Source organism: Eubalaena glacialis, chromosome 17, assembly GCF_028564815.1.
Source record: "Eubalaena glacialis isolate mEubGla1 chromosome 17, mEubGla1.1.hap2.+ XY, whole genome shotgun sequence".
Lineage (NCBI taxonomy): Eukaryota > Metazoa > Chordata > Mammalia > Artiodactyla > Balaenidae > Eubalaena > Eubalaena glacialis.
The window spans coordinates 88,684,549-88,702,551 of NC_083732.1; the positions used below are offsets into that span (position 1 = coordinate 88,684,549).

Sequence of the window (18,003 nt, forward strand, 5' to 3'; positions counted from 1 at the left end):
GATGGGCGTCGGGGAGGCCAGCTCTCCCGGCACGTCCCCCCTCCCCTAAGGAACACGTGCGAGGGTCCCCGAAGGAGACAAAAATAGGCAAGCAGGTGGACTTTAATTAGTGACCACAGACCTCCCACTGGCCTGCAATTGGGTGTTTCCCCTTCACGTCCACACACCCACCTTCCCACATTCCGGGATGGCCTTCTCTCCGCTTTCTGCTGATGGCTCTTCTGGAACAGTGGAGCCATCAGAAGGGAGCCCCGACCCCAGAGGCCCCCCCACACTCTCCAGCCATGTCAACAGGGGATGTGCTTTAGAATTCTTGTCTAAAACCCCCTTTATCCCAAACCCCCACTACCTTTCAATAGTCTCCTCCCGCTCACACCTGCTGAGTCCTCACCCTCCCTTCACTATGTCTTTCTGGAGAGAAAAGTAGTGGACACGTGTGTGCCTTCTCTCAAACTTAAACCACAACCCTGACCTCCTGCTCCTCCCCCCGGGTTCAAAGGCCTTCAGCCTGTTGGTCTCTCAGAGTCCCCTGCACACCTCTCTTCCTCCCAACCTTCTGCATAGACATAACTCCACTGCCGTCATCCTGGTGGACCAGCATAGCCCCCGCACTCCCCACTCCACCCACCTCAGGCGATCCTGTGAAACCATCACTCACACTGCTCAGAAGGCTCTGTGTCGCAAAGGAGGGACCAGCAAGACTTGGCCCTCTGTCACCTGCCCCAACCAGACACTGTGCAATGAGTGTCTGAAGTTCCAGGCTCATCCGAGAGTCTGACACCTGAACTGCAGTGTAAGTAGAGACCATTCTGGATACAACTGTATGCCACCCTAGGTTGTCAATGCTTATCTCCCATGATTAACCTCATATCTACAATAAGCATAAAGAGTTCTGTGGATGAACCTTCAAAAAACTGAAATCAAAGAAAAAAGCTTTGTTGACATACTAACAATTCTTTGTACGTTGTAAAGGCCATACCTCCAGAACAAAGCTGGTGACGCAAACCAAGGGGGTCATACCAACTGGGAGAGCTGCACCAGGGGACAGAATCAGCCTCTGCCCCCTCAAAGCACAGCCATAGGATGGAAAATAATGGCAAGTGGACCTCAAATTGAGACCCAAAAGGCACTTACTACAGCGAGAAATTGATGGGAAATGGTTTACTCAACAAACAGGAGAAAAATCGATAACTGAAAGGAACGGATTTAATTAAAATGGGAATATAACAAATTGATGTGTGATAGGCCAAGGAAACAAAGGAAAGTCCTTCACTCTAAATGCATCAGAGTCTATCAGAAATGGCCACTTGTGAAATTCTAATTGAAAATTCACAACTGATAACACCAAGGATAAAGAGAAAAAAATCATAAAGGACAATGCCTTTCCTTTAATGCAATGAGGAACCAGAAGCAAAAAAGGATGGAAGAGAGTAGAATGTCACTGTACACGTAAGTTGAACACATTGCACACAGATACTGGCACACTAAAAAGTGTTTAAAAATATTGTCATATATTTTTCAGGGTTGAAAAAAACAACCAATTAGAAAGAATACCCACTCACTTTCCAGACAAAGAAGAAACAAGAGGCTTGTTTCTGGGTCAGGTGTAGCCCTCTGGAGCAGCTGCACGTAGGTGAAGTTCTTGTGTGTGTTGGGGTTGAAGAAGCCCTTGGTGTTGTCGCTGGGGTCCTCCAGGACACGGTTCATTCCCTTGTTGGAGTAGCCGTGCCGGTAGGCCACGTCCACGGGCAGGCGGCGGCTGTGCATGGGGTCGATGACGCTGCCCGTGGCGATCTGGGCCTCCAGCAGGCGGATACCATGCTCCCGGACGATGAGGTCCTTCTTCACGGCCTGGAAGAGGGAGATCTGCTCCCCGGTGTAGGGGTCGGTGTAGCCAGTGATGGTGCGCTCAGCCGACAGCAGCCTCGCGAACACGTCGGGCCCAATGACACCAGCCCTCAGTGCCTCCTCCACCGAATACCCCTTGTTTTCTTTCAGTGATGAAGCCAGTGGCTGCTTGCGCCTCCAGGAGGGTGAGGGCCGTGCCGGGCCTGAGAAGCCCCTTCCTACAAGCCTCGTGGATGCTGAGGGGCTCCTGGGAGCCGGGCAGCAGCAAGCCGGCGATACAGCCGGTGCCTCGCAAGTACCTCTGCACCGAGGCCAGGCTGCCCACGTCCTGGGCCATGGTCCGGCCTCATTCCAGCTGCTCGTACACGCCCTGGTTGATGATCTCCGCTCTCAGCAGCTCTCCTGGAGTCACGGGGATCCTCACCCAGCAAAGGTGGTCCTGGCAGTGGCTGCAGCCTGCTCGTGGGCGGCCCTCAGCGCAGCCGCCAGCTCCTCCGCCAAGAGGGCCCCGTCCTTGTGCTGCTGGCTCAGCGTCACCCTCTGCTCCACGGGGACTGCCTCGGAGAACAGCAGCTCCCAGAGCGACACGGGCCAGCCCTGGAACGTGCCCATGGAGACGGTGGCCACGGCGGCTCTCAAGGCCTGCCGGGTGCTGTGCTCAGTGAACGGGGGCCCCTGTGGCTCCTCTCCAGGGCTCCCCACTGAGCTGGGCAGGAAGGCCAGTCCCGTCTCTGGGTCGGTGACACAGTGGGCCAGCAGCTGCCCGTAGCTGAGGCTCTCCTGCATGCCGGGGTCCGAGAAGCCAGCCGCCTGCGAGAGATGCTGCCGAGTCTCTTTGTCCGGGCAGCCGAAGTGCAGGGTGGCCTCCAAGGGGAGCTGGAGCCTGCGGGCAGGACACACTAGCCCGCCTGTGGCCAGCTGGGCAACCAGGAGCCTCAGCGCCAGAGGCCGGTCCACCAGCTCCCTCTTCATGGCCTGGAATAGGGGGATTCGGGTGCCACTGAAGGGGTCATGATACCCCGTCACCACCTGCTCTGCTGCCAGGAGCTGCCTGTGGAGCTCTGGTCCAAACAGGCCTGCCCTGACCGCCTCATCCACCCACAGCTGCCGGCCGGTGGCTGGGTCCACCAGCATGCAGGTGGCATCCTGAGCCTCCAGGACCGGAAGCGTGGCGCCCATGGGGAGCAGGTGCTCGGCCGTGGCCTGGAAGAAGCTCTTCTTGTGCCCTGCAGGCAGCAGGACGACCCCTGCCACACCGCCGGTGCCCTGCAGGTGGCGCTGCACCTCGGTGCGTGCACCCACATCCGGCACCGCCAGCCTGCCCTCCCGCAGGCCTCGGGCCGTCTCCCCGTCCAGGACCCCCACCTCCAGCAGCTCGGCCAAGCTCAGTGCCCCACTCAGCGTACGGAAAGTGATCTTGAGGGGCAGCAGGCCCAGCCCCGTGCTGGGGGCCCGCACACACCTGCCTAGCAGCTCCCGGTATGGCCGCTGCTCCAGCGTGTTGGGGTCCAGGAAGCCTGGGGCACTTGAGCCGGGCCCAAGCTCCAACAGCCCACACCATGTCTCCTGGGCCAAGAGGCTTTGCTGGCAGGCCAGCTCAGCGGCCACGCGCACGCCCTGGATGGGGTCCACCAGGCCCCCCGTGGCCAGCTGGGCCTCCGCAGTTCCAGCCCAGTGCCCTGTCCACAACCTCCTTCCCTATGGCCTGGAAGAGGGCCAGCTTCCCACCCCCAGAGGGTCAGGGTACCCGGTGACGGCGCGCTCAGCGGCCAGCAGCTTCTCCTTCCGCTCCAGGCCCACCAGACCTGCCGCAGGGCCTCAGACACGAGGAGCAGCTGGCCCTGCCCGGGGTCCGTGCGGCCCCCGGTGGCCGCCTGGGCCTCCAGCAGAGCCAGCCCGAGCCCAAAGGGCAGGAGACCCTGCTTCATGACAGCGCAGAGACGCTGGGCCTGGCCCGAGGCCTCCACGTACACCCCGGCAATGCTCCTGGCCTGGGTGGACGTGGCTGCCTTGGCCTGGGGCCCGGACGGGGTGCCGCTGCCCAGCACGGCCGTCACGGTCTCGGGGACGACAGCCGTCTCAGTGCCACTGGTGACCAGGAGGTTGAGCGGAGAGGCGTGGCTGCTCATCGCACAGAACTTGTTCAGCCAGGGTCCACTGTGCTCCCTGTGGGGATGGAAAGGCTCTGTGAGGGGCCCGAGACGGCCCAGGCGGGTGGGAGGGCAGACACGGCCAGGTCAACCCCGCACCCTGGACCCACCTCCAGTGCAGCCGGCCCTCCTCGGGGAGGGGTGTCACATCCAGCTTTGGTCCCTCCCCTTGCCCTGCGGCTCCCAGGGCAAGCACAGGGACCCCACGGTAGCCTTGGGGGGTGGGGGCTCTGTTTTCTCCTATAGGCCATTCTCTGGCCTCCATCTCAACCCCGCACCCTCCCCCCCTCCCCCCAGGGTCCTGGTGCAGAGGCTCGGCCTCCACCCACCCTTGGCCTCAGTACCCACGCCAACGACCGGCCCTCCTTCTGGCCCCCCAAAGGCCCCGTCCCTGCCCTGCCCTTGGGCGGTCTCCATGTATTCGTGTTCTTCTCCCTCCCCCTGCCCAGTGACCCCTCCAAATCCTCCCCCACCTTAACCCACTGCTGCCCTGGCCTCTGCTCCCTCCTGGCTCCCCACCGGGCTTCAGCCAGATCCCTGCCCTCTGTCCCAAGTCTCCCACCTCAGCCCGGCTGTGTCCCCCTCTGCCCACCTGGCCCCGTGTCCTCTGGGCCATGGCCTCTGGAAATAGGGTCTTTGCAGATGTAATTAAGTTAAGGTTAAGGTGAGGTCACACTGGTGTAGAGAGGCCCTTATTCCAACACGACTGTGTCCTCACAGGAAGACAGACAGGGGAGGACGCCCAGCCAACAGAAGCAGACTGGAGGCATGCAGCTTCAGGCCCCAAAACCCAGCATCGCCACCAAACGCCAGAAGCACTGATTCCAGATTCTGGCCCCTCAACTGTGGAAGAATAAGGGTTTGTTGTTTGAAGCCTCCCGGGCTGCGGTAACTGTTCCCTCCTGGCCCCAGGAGCCAGTCCACGTCCTGGTTCCACACCTGTCCTCCCCTCCCGCAGCTCCCCAAAGCCTCACACGGGGTCTCGGGAGAAGGCTCGGCCCCACGCGCCCTCGCCCCCGCTCCGCAGCTCTTGCTGAGGTGACCTCGGACTCCAACTGCCAAACCCCACAAACGCATTTCCGATTTGACCTCCCGACCTCTGGGTCATGGGGCATGGGGGACCCTCCTCCCTGGTGACATTTCCCCGTTCAGCTAGAGAGCTCCCCTGACGGCAGCTGGAGCCCAGCCTGTCCTGGGGTCGCGGAACCGCGTGTCCAGCTGCCTCCTGGACACCTATGCCCAGCGGTCTCGCAAGGAGCCTCAAGTTCCATGGTGCCCCCAGAGGTGCTGGCTGTGAGCATCTCTCCGTCACCCGCTCTGCAGAGCCTGAACCCTAAATCCCCCCACGGCCCCTCCCTCCCCATAGCTGGGCCCAAGAGGTGCTCCTTTGTGCCTGCTGAGACCCCTGGGCAAAATCCTGTTGCCCCCTTTCCCTGCCCGGATGCTGGGCCCAGACCCCCGTGGGCGCCTGCAGCTGGTCTGCTGCTCAGAATCTCGGAGTGCGTGCCAGGCCCGGGCAGACGTGGAGGTGGTGGCTTGGCGCTCACCCACCCCCGCCCCTGCCCCCGGCCAGGTTCCAGGAAGCATGGCACTTGTTCAGCTTTCCCGAAGCTAGCAGGCCATGCAGTGCGGGCGCGCAGGGCACATCATCAGGCCTTTGAGAAGATGGGAAGAGGACATGGGGTGGGGAGAGAGGAGCGTTGTTAAGGTCCAGGACTTGGGAAAGAACACAAAAGGCTTTGTTTGAGTGACCAGCTGGACGCCTGAGCGGGGTTCCAGGACTCGGTGTGACCACGGTGGACGCAAGGCTGCCCTGATCTCCTTCTAGGGGTGGCTGAGACTGCACCACCAGCCAGCTATCTCCCTGCCATCTGCTTCTTCCCCTCCTTCCCCAGGAGCCTTCCCGAGGCCACTCCCTGAAACCGTGTCAGACTCTGCTTCCGCGAGCTGACCTGGACGCGTGCTGTGCTGCCCACCTGCCCAGTGACCAGCCTGCTTCCTTTGTATGGTGTGCCTCGTCCCAGGACGGCCTTCAGAGGGTTTGTGAGCCAGAGGAAGCCTCAGGTAACAGGGCTACCGGGGTGGTTGGAGCAGTGAGCCGATCACCTGAAGTCTGGCAGGGGACCAGGGTGGGAAAGAAAAAAGGCACTTCGCTACCCAGCAAAGGCGGGAGGGCTTTCTGGGCCACAGGGTCAGGAGCAGCCGGGGCGGGGTGGGGGGGGGCCCTGCAGGCTGTGCTGTGCCGGGCCGGGGAGCCCAGCAAGGAAAACCAGAGGAGCAGGACAAACTCCTGAGCAGGAGGCTCAAGTTTCCTGCACAGAAGGGATTCGTAGGAGGGAGGGTGCTGGGGCCCTGAGGGCCATTGTGGGGGGAGGGCGTGAGGGGCTGGGAGAGGCCCTGTGCCTGCGGGTCTGCCTGACGCAGCTGGGTAACCGTGGCTGGGCCATGGCCTGTTTGGTCAGCAGCGACCTTGGGCCTGGTACGAGCCTCCCTGGTCCCTGACCAGGCAGGACATGAAGAGGGGCCTGGGAGTGGGTGCCTTGAGTCTGAAGTGGGGACCTTGGGGAAGCAGCTGGACAGAGGGGTCTGGAGCTCGGGAGAGACAGACCAGGGCATGTGAGGGGTGTCCAGGGCCTGGGGAGTGGGAGACACAGACGAGCCCAATCGCACAGAAGCCAAAAGACAGGTGTCCCAGAGAGGCGGCTACCAGCAGAAGTGGCAGTGGCATGTGGCCAGAGGGGAGGGTGGCCTCGTGGCTGGGGGGAGGGGCCGAACGGATTTCCCAGGACTGGAAAGGGACTCTGAGAGGAGGCCCCTCCTGCGGCTTCCTGGGAGCAGCCCCACTTCAGGTGGCCCAAGGGGACAAGAGGTGGGAGGGCAATTCCTGAGGAGGGTGGGTCACATCCCTGGGAGGGGGCGTCACCTATCAGTACTCTGAAGGGCAGCCCGCACACGCCAGGCTGGGCTGGGGGTTGTGGAGGGGGCTCTCTGGCTGTCCCTCTGAGCCAAATCAGAACAGAACCGGATGGCCAGGCTGCCTCAGGCTCACACATGGAGGCAGTGACCTTGGCCTTTGGCCCACTTTGAGCAGCTGCAGAAAGATCCCGCCCACCCGCACCCACAGACTGCAGAGGTCAAGGCCACACAGAAGCTCGGCACGAGGGGCGGCTAAGGGAGAGAGCAGAGTCACGCAGGCTGGAACCCGTGGCAGAGCCCCTCCCGCCTCTACCTCCCAAGGGTCTCGAGATGGCCCCACGCAGGGGTCCCTGGTGCCCATCCACCCCCGACGGCAGGTAGCTCCCTCCGTCGGTAAGCACTGGCCTCCCTCACCCCAGCACCGGGCCAGGAGCCGTCCCACCCTCTCAATTTGTCAGCCTAATTGCCTCGCGCCCTGGGCGCTCGGACCGGCTCCAGCTGCAAGGCAGGGGGCGGGGCAGGAAGGAATCGGACCTGCACGGCCCCACCCAGGCGCGCACCAATCCTGCCCGGAAACCGCTGGGCAGGCGAGACCCCTGCCACGTCTCCCACGCCCGTGCGGGGAACCAGGCTCGGGGGCGACTGCCAGGACTCCCGCGCACCAGGGCTAGTTGGGAGGGAACCGGGCCTCAGCGTCCCGCTCGCCCGGAGCGGAGCCCAGAACTCCGGGCCACCTCCGGGCGCGTCGCGCCCCCGCCCCAGCCTCTGCAGGCCCCGGGCCGAGAGCCCCCGTAGGTGTCTCGGCTTCGCTCGGCGGCCGCCCCGCCCGGGCCGGCCTGGCTGTCCCACCTGCCCGCAGCACTCCGTACGCAGTCCCTCCGTTCGCTGCTGTGCCTGCGACCGGCGCCTCCCGGTTTAAACCCGCTCAGGCCCCTCCCCTCGGCGTCCCCGCCCAGGTCTGGGGGCGGCACGTGGTGCTTCCGACGGGTGCGGGCGCCCTGAAGCCGGGAGGGGCGCGGGCGCGGGACCGGGAAGACCACGCGGGGCTGGGTCGACGCCCCCGCGCGCGCCCCTCGGCCGCACGGTCTGTGAACACCCCTAGGCGGGGAGGAGGGCGGCTGCTGAGGAGCAAGGTCCTCTCGCTCCTACCCAGCCCCTTTCGTCAGCTCCCCCAGAGTCACCGCGAAGGAACGCGGGCGGCCGCAGGGAGCAGGGTGCGTCCCGCGCCGCCCTGACGGCCTTTGAACGGAGTTTGCAAGGTAAATGCGGCCCTGCCAGTGCGCGAGCAGTTTCGCTTTACAAACGTGACTTTATTGCCCGAGGGGGGCCATGGGGCCGCTGGTGCAGGCGTTGACCTCGACCCAGGTGCCCCTCTTGTCCGGTGTCCTTGGTCGTCCAGGCCTCGCTCACCGCCTCGGGGCCGGCTGCCTGCGCTGCTGCCCTGTCCTGGGGCTGCCGGGCCAGGCTGTCCTCAGAGGCTGCCTCCATGACCGAGTGGCTTCCCTGCCTTGACCGTGGAAGAGATGGGGTCTCTGTCCCCAGCAGGCTTCCAGTCTGTCTGGAAGGGATGACCAGGCCTTGCCCCATGGGTTCAGCACCTCCACCTGGGATCGGAGCAGGTGTTCTGTCACCAGGAGGACCTGGGCCCCTTCTCAGACACCAGTCCCAGCACCCACCTTCCGGGGCCGGGGACTCCTGGAGGTGCTGAGGGAGAAGGCCCAGAGCCTGGCAGGCTGGGGCCACAGCCCAGGACGGGAACCACTCATGGATCTTCTGGCTGGTCCTCCCCTTTGCTGCCCAGAGGTCCCAGATGGACGGGATGGGGCAGGTGCCCCTTGCCCCCCAGGGTCAGGACCCAAGGCCTGTCCTCCTCTGTCCCCAATCCCGGCCCTGAGGACTTAGTCTTTCCGCTTCCCCAGGCCTCACCTCTTTCCGGGTCGTTCTCAACCAGATACTCATCCAGGGCCACCCAGCCACCTCCAACACGGACCATGAGGGCACCTCGAGACACCTGCGCAGGCACAGGGGCTGGGGGGCCGGGCTTCCAGGGTAGAGGGTGCCAGGGTTGGCTCCCGTGGCTCTGTCCTCACTCCCACCCCCCAGGCCCACGCTCACACCTGCTCACCAAGGCTTCCTGGACCCTGGGCCAACCTTTGGCCGCCTGTGTCCTTGTCCCTGTCTGCGTACCCCACACTGGCTATGCTATGTGGCTGCTGCTGGCCGCTGGAGAGGCCTGACCCGATAGAGTAGTGAGCTCCGGCCTGGGACCCTATCCCCCCAAGGCGTGTCAGGCCAGCTGCCTTCGTCCCCGTCCCTGCTCACCAAACGCCAGGACACCGTCCATGAGGTCCTGCTGGGAAACGTGCCCGAGCTGGCTGTGGCTTGTGGCCGGGAGTGCAGCCCGGAGCCTCTTCTCCGTGGGGCCCAGTCACTGCAGGCAGCACTGCTGCCAGGCCACGAAACCCAGGTGTGGGCCAGCTCCTCGCTGTGGGAAGGAGGTGTGAGGCTGCCCAGGCCTGGGTCTCTCTGTGCCCAGGGGTGGGCAGCATGCCTGCCTGTGCCTCACCTGCAGGCGCGGGCAGGCTGCGTGTGGCCGCCCCTGCCCCAGCCACGCCCACTGGTCCTCATGCCTCCGGCTACTCGCCCTGTGGCTCTAGCTCCCTGTGGTGACCTCCAGCTCAGATCTTCCAGGAGCCCTCCCGGGGGGCAAGCCTGGGTGACTGTCCTGCTCCCGAGGCCCTTGGGCTGTCCCTGGTCAGCCAGAGCTGGTGCCTCCCTTGGAGCTCTGGTTACCACTGTTCTATGAATAACTACTCTAGGGACCGCATATAAGTGGAATCATGCCATGTTCGTCCTCTTGTGTCCAGCTTATTTCACATAGCGTAGTAACTTTAAACTTCATCCAGGCTGTATCATACATCAGGATTTCACTCTTTTTAAAGGCTGCCCAATATTCCATTGTATGTATATACCCAATGTTGTTTATGCTTTCATCTGTTGGTGGATACTTGGGTTGCTTCGTCTTTCCTTTCTGAAAGCTTACCCTCACTCATGTTGCATGTCAGGGGCTGGCTGAGGCTCCGCTCTGCCACCTTCACTTCAGGACCCAGGCTGATGAAATTACCATTATCTGGAATATCGCTGGTCCTCCTGGCTTAAGGAGTGAGAACTTGGGAAGGTCTTATACTGGCAGCTAAGTGCTCTGGTGTGAAGGGGCCACGTGCCACTTCCTCTCATACCCCACTGGCCAGCACTGGTCACATGGTCCCCCGACCACAAGGGGTGGCAATGCAGTCCTCCTGTGCAGTGGATGGCGTGGCGCTGGTGAACAGTACTCGTGACCGCACAGCCCCGCATTCAAAACCATCACACTTATCCCACCTGTCATGATTTTAGTCATTCAGTTTTGTAGTTCATCCTCTAAATCAGCGGTCCCCAACTTTTTGGCACCAGGGACCGGTTTTGTGGAAGACAGTTTTTCCACGGATGCGGGGATGGAGGGGGAAGGATGGTTCAGGGGGTAATGCGAGCGATGGGGGGCATGGGGAGTGGCCGATTAAGCGTCACTCGCGTGCCCGCTACCCGTCCGCGGCCTGGGGCTTGGGGACCCCTACTCTAAATAATGAGTAGCACTGTTTGACACTGATGGTTGCTTTCCTCGTAAGTGACCTGGCGTCACGCTATGACAGTTTCCTATGATTTCTGCCGAGTGAAAACTATTGACTTTATCTCATGTGTGCAGTTGTTTGGATGCTCTTCTGACCCCTAGATAGTGCCTCGCCCAAAGCTGAACCTACTACAGGCACAGCCCAGAGATCACCTACAAGGTAACATTTCTGCCATTGAACAACTTGGGGTTTAATACATGAACTTCATAGAACATGTGTATCACTCAGTTCTCTTTCTAGCAATATTTATACAGGAACATTTTATATTCACATCACCCCAAATCAATAAACGAACTTTAATCGAACAGTGTGCAGGGGAAATCTTGAATGAAACCTCAGATACGATGGCTAGATGATCATCACCACCCGAGGGTGTGTGCAAAGCTCGGGGATCAACAAGTGTCCGTGTGGGTGGTGGGATGGGGTGGGGCTAAAAGAAGCCACGTCCCTGCAGGTGGACTTGTTAGCATCCATGTTTGTCACTGTGTTTGGGAAGCAGTATGTGTAGCGCTTCACACTCACTTATACGCATGTGTACTGACTGGCTTTTAGTTACATTATAATTTTTCCCACGTAGATGTCCAACTGATATTTTTGTGGAGAATGTCTAATTCTTGGGAATATTCTCTTGCCATTAAAGGGAAGAGGCCTGTGTGTGATCAGTCAGTCACAGTACACGGCCTAAATTTTTTTCATATAATGTCTATTCCATAGCATAGTTTATCTTTTTCAAACTCTAAAAAAACTGTTCACACTCGCTATTATTAGTGATGTGCAAATCACATTTTCACGTTTACTAAGATTGTGGATAAATGCTTTGTCCCCACCCTCACTCATCAGTTCATTTGTTTCATGCCAAAAGAGGTTGAAATCAAAGCAAAATACATAATCTTTTTTTTTTAATATTACTTTAAAATTAGATTTTTTTTTTTGGCTGTGTTGGGTCTTCGTTTCTGTGCGAGGGCTTTCTCCAGTTGCGGCGAGCGGGGGCCCCTCTTCATCGCGGTGCGCGGGCCTCTCACTGTCGCGGCCTCTCCCGTTGCGGGGCACAGGCTCGTGGCGCACGGGCTTAGTTGCTCCGCGGCATGTGGGATCTTCCCAGACCAGGGCTTGAACCCGTGTCCCCTGCATTGGCAGGCAGATTCTCAACCACTGCGCCACCAGGGAAGCCCAATACATAATCTTTTGAGTGTCGTATATAATAAAGAAACCAGGCTCTAGATTTTTAAAAATGTCACCTTTTGGAAGAATACGTGTTTACTAAGTTTCCAAAAACGTCCTACCTGTGGCTGCTGTTTTGGAGATTAGAAATCTGTATTTGCGGAGGACAGGTTTCAAGACCAGTGTCCCGTGTTTGATATTCCCAGTGGGGGATTTCCTTGACGACGCTTGCGGGTCGGTTCTCTAGCTGAGGAGCCCCTGGCTTGCCGGTCGGTTCTCTAGCTGAGGAGCCGCTGCGTGTTGAGAAGCACAGGTTGCTCCGGACGACGTCAGAGCATCGGCCCCTTCAGCGACTGGACTGTTTCTTCCTCAGGCGTTGGTGTGGAGCCTTCCAGACCAAACACCACACTCCCTTTCTCTGTCAGAAAGCTGGGGTAAATTGTGTATGTTTGTATAACTGAAACACTTTGCTGTATACTTGAAACTAACACAACATTGTAAATCAACTATATTTCAATATATATATTCTTAAGTAACATAGGATGGTAACTGAAAGAGAAAGATTAAAAAACAGAAAGCTGGAGTAAAATACTACTTTTTGTAAGAACAAGACACTTCGCTGCCATCTGCTGGAAAACTCTCATAATAAATCTCCACTTTTGCCACCAATTGTTGGAGGCCAGGAAGCCATGACCGAAACACGTTACAATGAAAACGAGAAGCGCTCGTCTGATTCCAGAAGGTGCCGGTGCCTCCTTAGAGCGGACGTTCTTGCAGTCAGGGAGCCCGGAAGTCTCCCCCTCCTCCCGCCTGGCCTGGACCAATCATGAAGAAAGAAAGAGTCGGACCGAGGAGGACCAGACGGAGTGGAACCAGCACCCAGATGTAGACACCGCCACGCCCTGGTTCCCCGGCGGGCCGCGAAGACCGTCCGAGGGTGGGAAGCGCCGCCGCCCAGAGAGGGTCAGGGCAAACCCGTGTTTGCACCGTCTCTGTCCAGTGGCCTCAGGTCAGGCCATTGGAGAAGCCCCTGTCCTCTCCAGGATGGGGGGGGCATTTCCCAGCCTCTGCCCTCCTTCTCCCCTTGGCTGTTGTCCCTCAGGGTGTGGCTGCCCCTGGAGGGGGGGAGCGGGCGCTCAAGACCCCAACCCATCAGCCCACTCCCCTCTTTGCAGGGCCCTTGTCCAGCACCAGTCACGGCCCCCTGGGAACCCCCCGGCTCTGAAATGTCTCAGGGTGGGACACGGGTGAAATCAGCTGGGATTCTGGCAGGTCTGCTCGTGGTCTGGGCTCCCGTCAGGAGGCTCAGGGTGGTAACTGTGTCCCATGCAGACGTTCCCACCTGCTACCCGTCTGTGCTCACTGGCTGGAGTGTCTCTGCAGAGAGAAACTCCTGTCTCCTACTGTTTGGTTACCCAGTGTCCCTGTTTGTGAAGCAAAAACAGGATAAATGCTTGATTCTTTTTTTTTTTTTTTCAATTTAATAATTCTCCAAATCTTGGATACTTAAGTCGTTTCCAATTTTTCACAATTATTCCCTTCTTTCCTTTTTTTGCTATTGAGGTAAAATACAAATGCCATAAAAGTTATCACCTGAACCATTTCTTGAAGAGTACAGTTATGTGGCATTAGGTGCATTCATGACCATAACCCTTCATCTTGTAAACAGAAACAGTATCCATGGAACCATAACTCTCCCCCTGCCCCCAGCCCTGGCACCACCCTTCTACTTTCTGTCTCTATAATTTTGATGACTCCAGGTGCCTCATACGAGTGGAATCCTGCAGTCTTGTCTTTTTGTGACTGGCTGACTTCACTGAGCATAATGTCGTCCAGTTTCATCCATGGTGGTAGCACATGTCTTAACTGCCTTCCTTTTTAAGGCTGAATAATGTCCCGTCGTACGTACAGACCACAGTTTGCTTATTCACACATCCATACGTGGACACTTGGGTTGCTCCCATGTTTTAGCTATTCTGAATAATGCTGCATTGAACATGGGTGTACAAACATCTATTTGAGTCCTTGCTTTCAATTGTTTTGCGTATACACCCAGAAGTGGAATTGCCGGATCATATGGTAATTATATTTTTAACTTTTTGAGGACCCTCCATACTGTTTTCCACAGCAGTTGTACCATTTTACATTCCCACCAACAGGGCACAAGGGTTCCATTACTCCACATCCTCACCAGCACTTGTTATTTTCTGTTTTTCTCATAGTAGCCGTCCAGATGGATGTGGGGAGGTACCTCGTAGTTTTGATTTGCATATCCCTGATGATTAGTGGTGTTGAGCATATTTTTGTGTACTTATTGGCCATTTGAATATCTTCTTTGGAGAAATGTCTGTTCAAGTCCTTTGCCCATTATTGAATTGGGTTGTTTGTTTTCTTGTTGTTTTTAGGAATTCTCTCTATATTCTGAATAATAATCAGGTATATGATTTGCAAATGTTTTCTCCCATTCTGCGGATTGCCTTTTTACTCTGAGGACAGTGTCTTTGGATAAACAAAATTTTCAAATTTTCATAAAGTCTTATTTGTCTTTTTTCTTCTTTTGTTGCCTGTGCCTTTGGTGTCATACCTGAGAAGTCAGTGCCAAATCAAAAGTCATGCATTTTTTTATTCGATGATTTATTCTAAGGGTTTTATAGTTTTAGGTCTTAAAATTAAATCTTTGAACCACTTTGAGTTAATTTTTGTATATGGTGTGAGGTAAGCATCCAACTTCCTTCCTTGCATGTGGACACCCAGTTTCCCCAGGGCTGTTTGTTGAAAAGACTGTCCACTCCTCACACAGGGGGTGTGTGAAGCTGCCTCCTGCCTGGAGGCCTCCCCCGCCCCATGCCAGGCCCTCTGCCAGCAGCGTGCATGGTCCCCAAAGGGCTCAGCCTGGACCCACAGGCTCAGCTTCATGCCAGGGGCCAGCACTGCCTCAGTCCCTGAAGGATGGACCCCCATATGTGCCAGGGGCTCCGGCCCCGTCTGGCTGCATCTCAGTCCATTCCTAGACTGAAGAGGACCCAGCAGCCTGACCAGGAGGTGCCTGCTGGCAGCACGAGTGTGACAGTCACTGGGTTTCCAGAACTTCTGGGCACCCCTGTGCTCCCTGACTGGGGTCAGCTGTTTTGACAATAAAATCTGTAATATTACGTGGTCACCCAGGGACCTTGCAGACCCAGGCTAATAAACAGCAGACAGACCCCTTAGAAACAGGGGAAAGAGAAACCCGTTCTGCCATAACAGTGTGGGTGAAGAATATCCCCTGACATATCAGTAAACAAAGGATGTTGCGGCCACCCACACCCTGCCACGGTGCGTCCTGAGGAGACTCAGGATGAGAAAGCACAGGATACAGCCCCCAGGTAGCTGAGGTGTACGTCCAAGGAATTTCAGTGAGCCAGACTCTTGCATCTTCCCATACATAGAAAAGCGCTAAATTCCTTAACTTGAGAGGTCTGGTTTTCTTTAATGAACGGTAATCTTTTGATGTGCCGACTACCTGATCTTTGTTGCTGAAACTGCTGTGTATCTCGGCCCCTCCGTGACCTCTTTGGAGCAGAACCTCAGAGCCATCTGAGAGGCTGTCCTCCGGGCGCAAGTCCCCGGTTTTGTCTGCCAGAGAAAACATGGTTCTCAGCTTTTTCATGCTTCTCAGTTGTGCACGCTTTTCAGTCAACAGCGGTATCAGCAGTTCCCAGCCCAGGTCGGCCTGAGGCCACCCAGGCCCCAGCCGGAGGCCTGCCCGCCCACATCTTGGTAAATGACCCCTTTGTTACACGCTCATCACCTCCCCTGTTTCATGTCAGGACTCCCGACCACAGACACACTGTGTTTCCACTTTTTTAAGGGTCAATTTTAACATGAATATTTAACAAAGTGCTGAATCAATCAAAATCCACATCCTCGTCCTGAAAAATACTAAGGCATTAAAATGTTTTAGACCAGGTGTGCCTTCTATTTTACATGTGACTCATGTCTGATATTTTAAATCCACCTTTTCTTTCTCATTTTAACCTCTACTTATCACAGTACATGAATATCTCACCCGTTGGAAGTAACCTGGGTTACATGGTGTGAAATAAAACTCATATTTTCTGGCAAGACAAGAAAATTGTAAACAAAAAGTCTCTGCCCTTTGGCCCCCTCTCCCCCCACCATGAATCGTGTATCTGCATTGCGCACCGACCAGAACTCCCCAGAGGCAGAAATACCTGCTCGACGGTGAAGAGCGACATTCTCCCAGCATCAGCAGGACGACTCCTGAAAGATAACATTCCTCCTCCGTCTGGTAGGGGGCACATGACCCACCAGCATGACGCTTAGACCTGGATTGTGTAAACTGTCAGTAATACCTCATTTGATGTGCAGCCCTCTGTCTCAAATAATTTATATAAACTGTGTCTTGACTTCTAACCAGGGAACAGTTCTCAGAGTTTTCTGAGATGTTCTTTCTGGGTCATAATCCTCAGATTTGGCTCAAATGAAATTTTCCATTTCTTTCTCAGATCGACTGATTAATTTTTCATCGATAGTGGTTTACTTCCAACTTTACCCTCTGTCCAAGAATGCCGCAAATTGGCCATGTCTCCTTGGGCACGTGTGAGATTTCTCATTGTAGAGACCTATTTGTGAAAAAGCCAGATCACAGGGGTTGATTTTAAATAGGTTTTGGCTGATGGGTTCCCCAGGCCCTCCTGAGTCTCCTCGACCCCCTCCAACCCCTCAGCCCCAGGCATCCAATGAGCTGCTTTCCATCAATCTAGGTTACTGTGCATTGCCCAGAACTTTATATAAATGGGATCAAACAATGTGTGCTCTTTTGTTGTCTGGGTTCTTTCATTCAGCATAATTATTTTGAGATTCATCCATGGCGTTGCAGGCATCAGTAGCTCACTTCTTTTCATCGCTGAGCTGTTTTACATGGTGTGGTTAGACCACAATTAGTTTATCCACCAACTAGTTGATAAACATCCGGTTACCCTCCAGTTTTTGGCTATTACAAATAAAGCTGCTATGACTAGCCAAGTCTCTCTGCATGGACACATTGCTCTCTGCTGGGTAAATACCTAGGACTGTGGCTGAACCATTTTACCTTCCCAACAGCTTCATCTAAGAGCTCCCGTGGTTCCACATCTTCACCAACACTTGATGTGGTCAGTGCTTTTATTTTAGGTTTTCTAGTGGGTGTGTAATGTTCTCTCATCATAGTTTTAATTTTTATTCCCTGATGACTAGTGAAGTTGAGCATCTTTCCATGGGCCATTCACCATCCCTATATCTTCATCGGTGAAGTGTCTGTTCAAAACTTTTGCCCATTTTCAAACTGGTCTGTTTTCTTTTACTGAGTATTGAGAGTTCTTGGCTTGTGGGATCTTAGTTCCCCGATCAGGAATCGAACCCAGGCCCTCGACAGTGAAAGCACAGACTCCTAACCACTGGACTGCCAGGGAATTCCCATAAATTCTTAATTTTGATGAAATCTAACTTATCAATTTTTTCTTCTATTGATCATGCTTTTAGTGTTAGGTCTAAGAAATCTTTGCTTAACCCAAAAATCACAAATACTTTTCTCATTTATTTTGTTTTAGATTTTTATGGTTTTAAGATTCCAATTTGATCCATTCTGAGTTCATTTTTGTAACAGTGTGAGGTTCATTTTCTGCATAGAGATATCCAGTGGTTCCAGCATCATTTGTTGAAAGATTACCCTTGCTGCACTGAATTACTTTTGTGCTTTTATTTCAAATCAAATGACAATACATGCATGGTTCTATTTCTGGACTTCATTGATCTATGTTGATATCAATACCACATTGTCTTGATTACTATATATTTACAGTAAGTCTTCAAGTCAGAGAGTATAAGTCCTTCAAATTTGCTTTTCCTTTTCAACGTTGTTTTGGTCATTCTTGGTCCTTTGCTTTCTCATAATAATTTTAAAATTAGCTTGTCAGTTTCTTTAAAAAAAGAAACTGCTGGGATTTTGATGGAGCTGCATTGACTCTATAGTTTGATGTGGAGAGAAATATCTCAACAATATTGAGTTTTCCCATCTATGAACAAGGTCTATCTCCCCATCAATTTAGTTGTTTAATTTCCCTCAGCAATGTTTTGTAGTTTTCAGTGTTCAAGTCTTACACATCTTTTGTCAGAATTACTCCTATTTCATGCTTTTGATGCTATTTTTAAATGATCTTTTTTTTTTAAATGATCTTTTAAATTTCCATTTCTAATTGTTCATTATTAGAATACAGAAG

General features: G+C 55.3%; 1 protein-coding gene and 1 pseudogene across 1 annotated transcript; both read right to left on the reverse strand.

Moving 5' to 3' along the window:
* Positions 1-1,448: 1,448 nt before the first annotated feature.
* LOC133077395 (epiplakin-like) lies at positions 1,449-2,199 on the reverse strand (annotated as a pseudogene).
* A 63-nt stretch (positions 2,200-2,262) lies between these two features.
* LOC133077074 (epiplakin-like) lies at positions 2,263-3,977 on the reverse strand. Its single transcript, XM_061171744.1, has 2 exons — positions 3,654-3,977; positions 2,263-3,546 (listed from the first exon to the last, which is right to left on the reverse strand). The coding sequence occupies exons 1-2, from the start codon at positions 3,975-3,977 to the stop codon at positions 2,269-2,271; spliced, it is 1,602 nt and encodes a 533-aa protein (XP_061027727.1). The 3' UTR covers positions 2,263-2,268.
* Between the last annotated feature and the right edge of the window lie 14,026 nt (positions 3,978-18,003).

What these genes read in the sequence shown, in the direction of transcription:
- LOC133077074 (XM_061171744.1), bottom strand. Translation starts at nt 3,977, where the DNA reads ATGAGCAGCCACGCCTCTCCGCTCAACCTCCTGGTCACCAGTGGCACT. An exon ending in TGTCTGAGGCCCTGCGGCAG is followed by an intron (nt 3,547 to 3,653) that starts GTCTGGTGGGCC and finishes TCCAGGCCATAG; the next exon opens with GGAAGGAGGTTGTGGACAGG.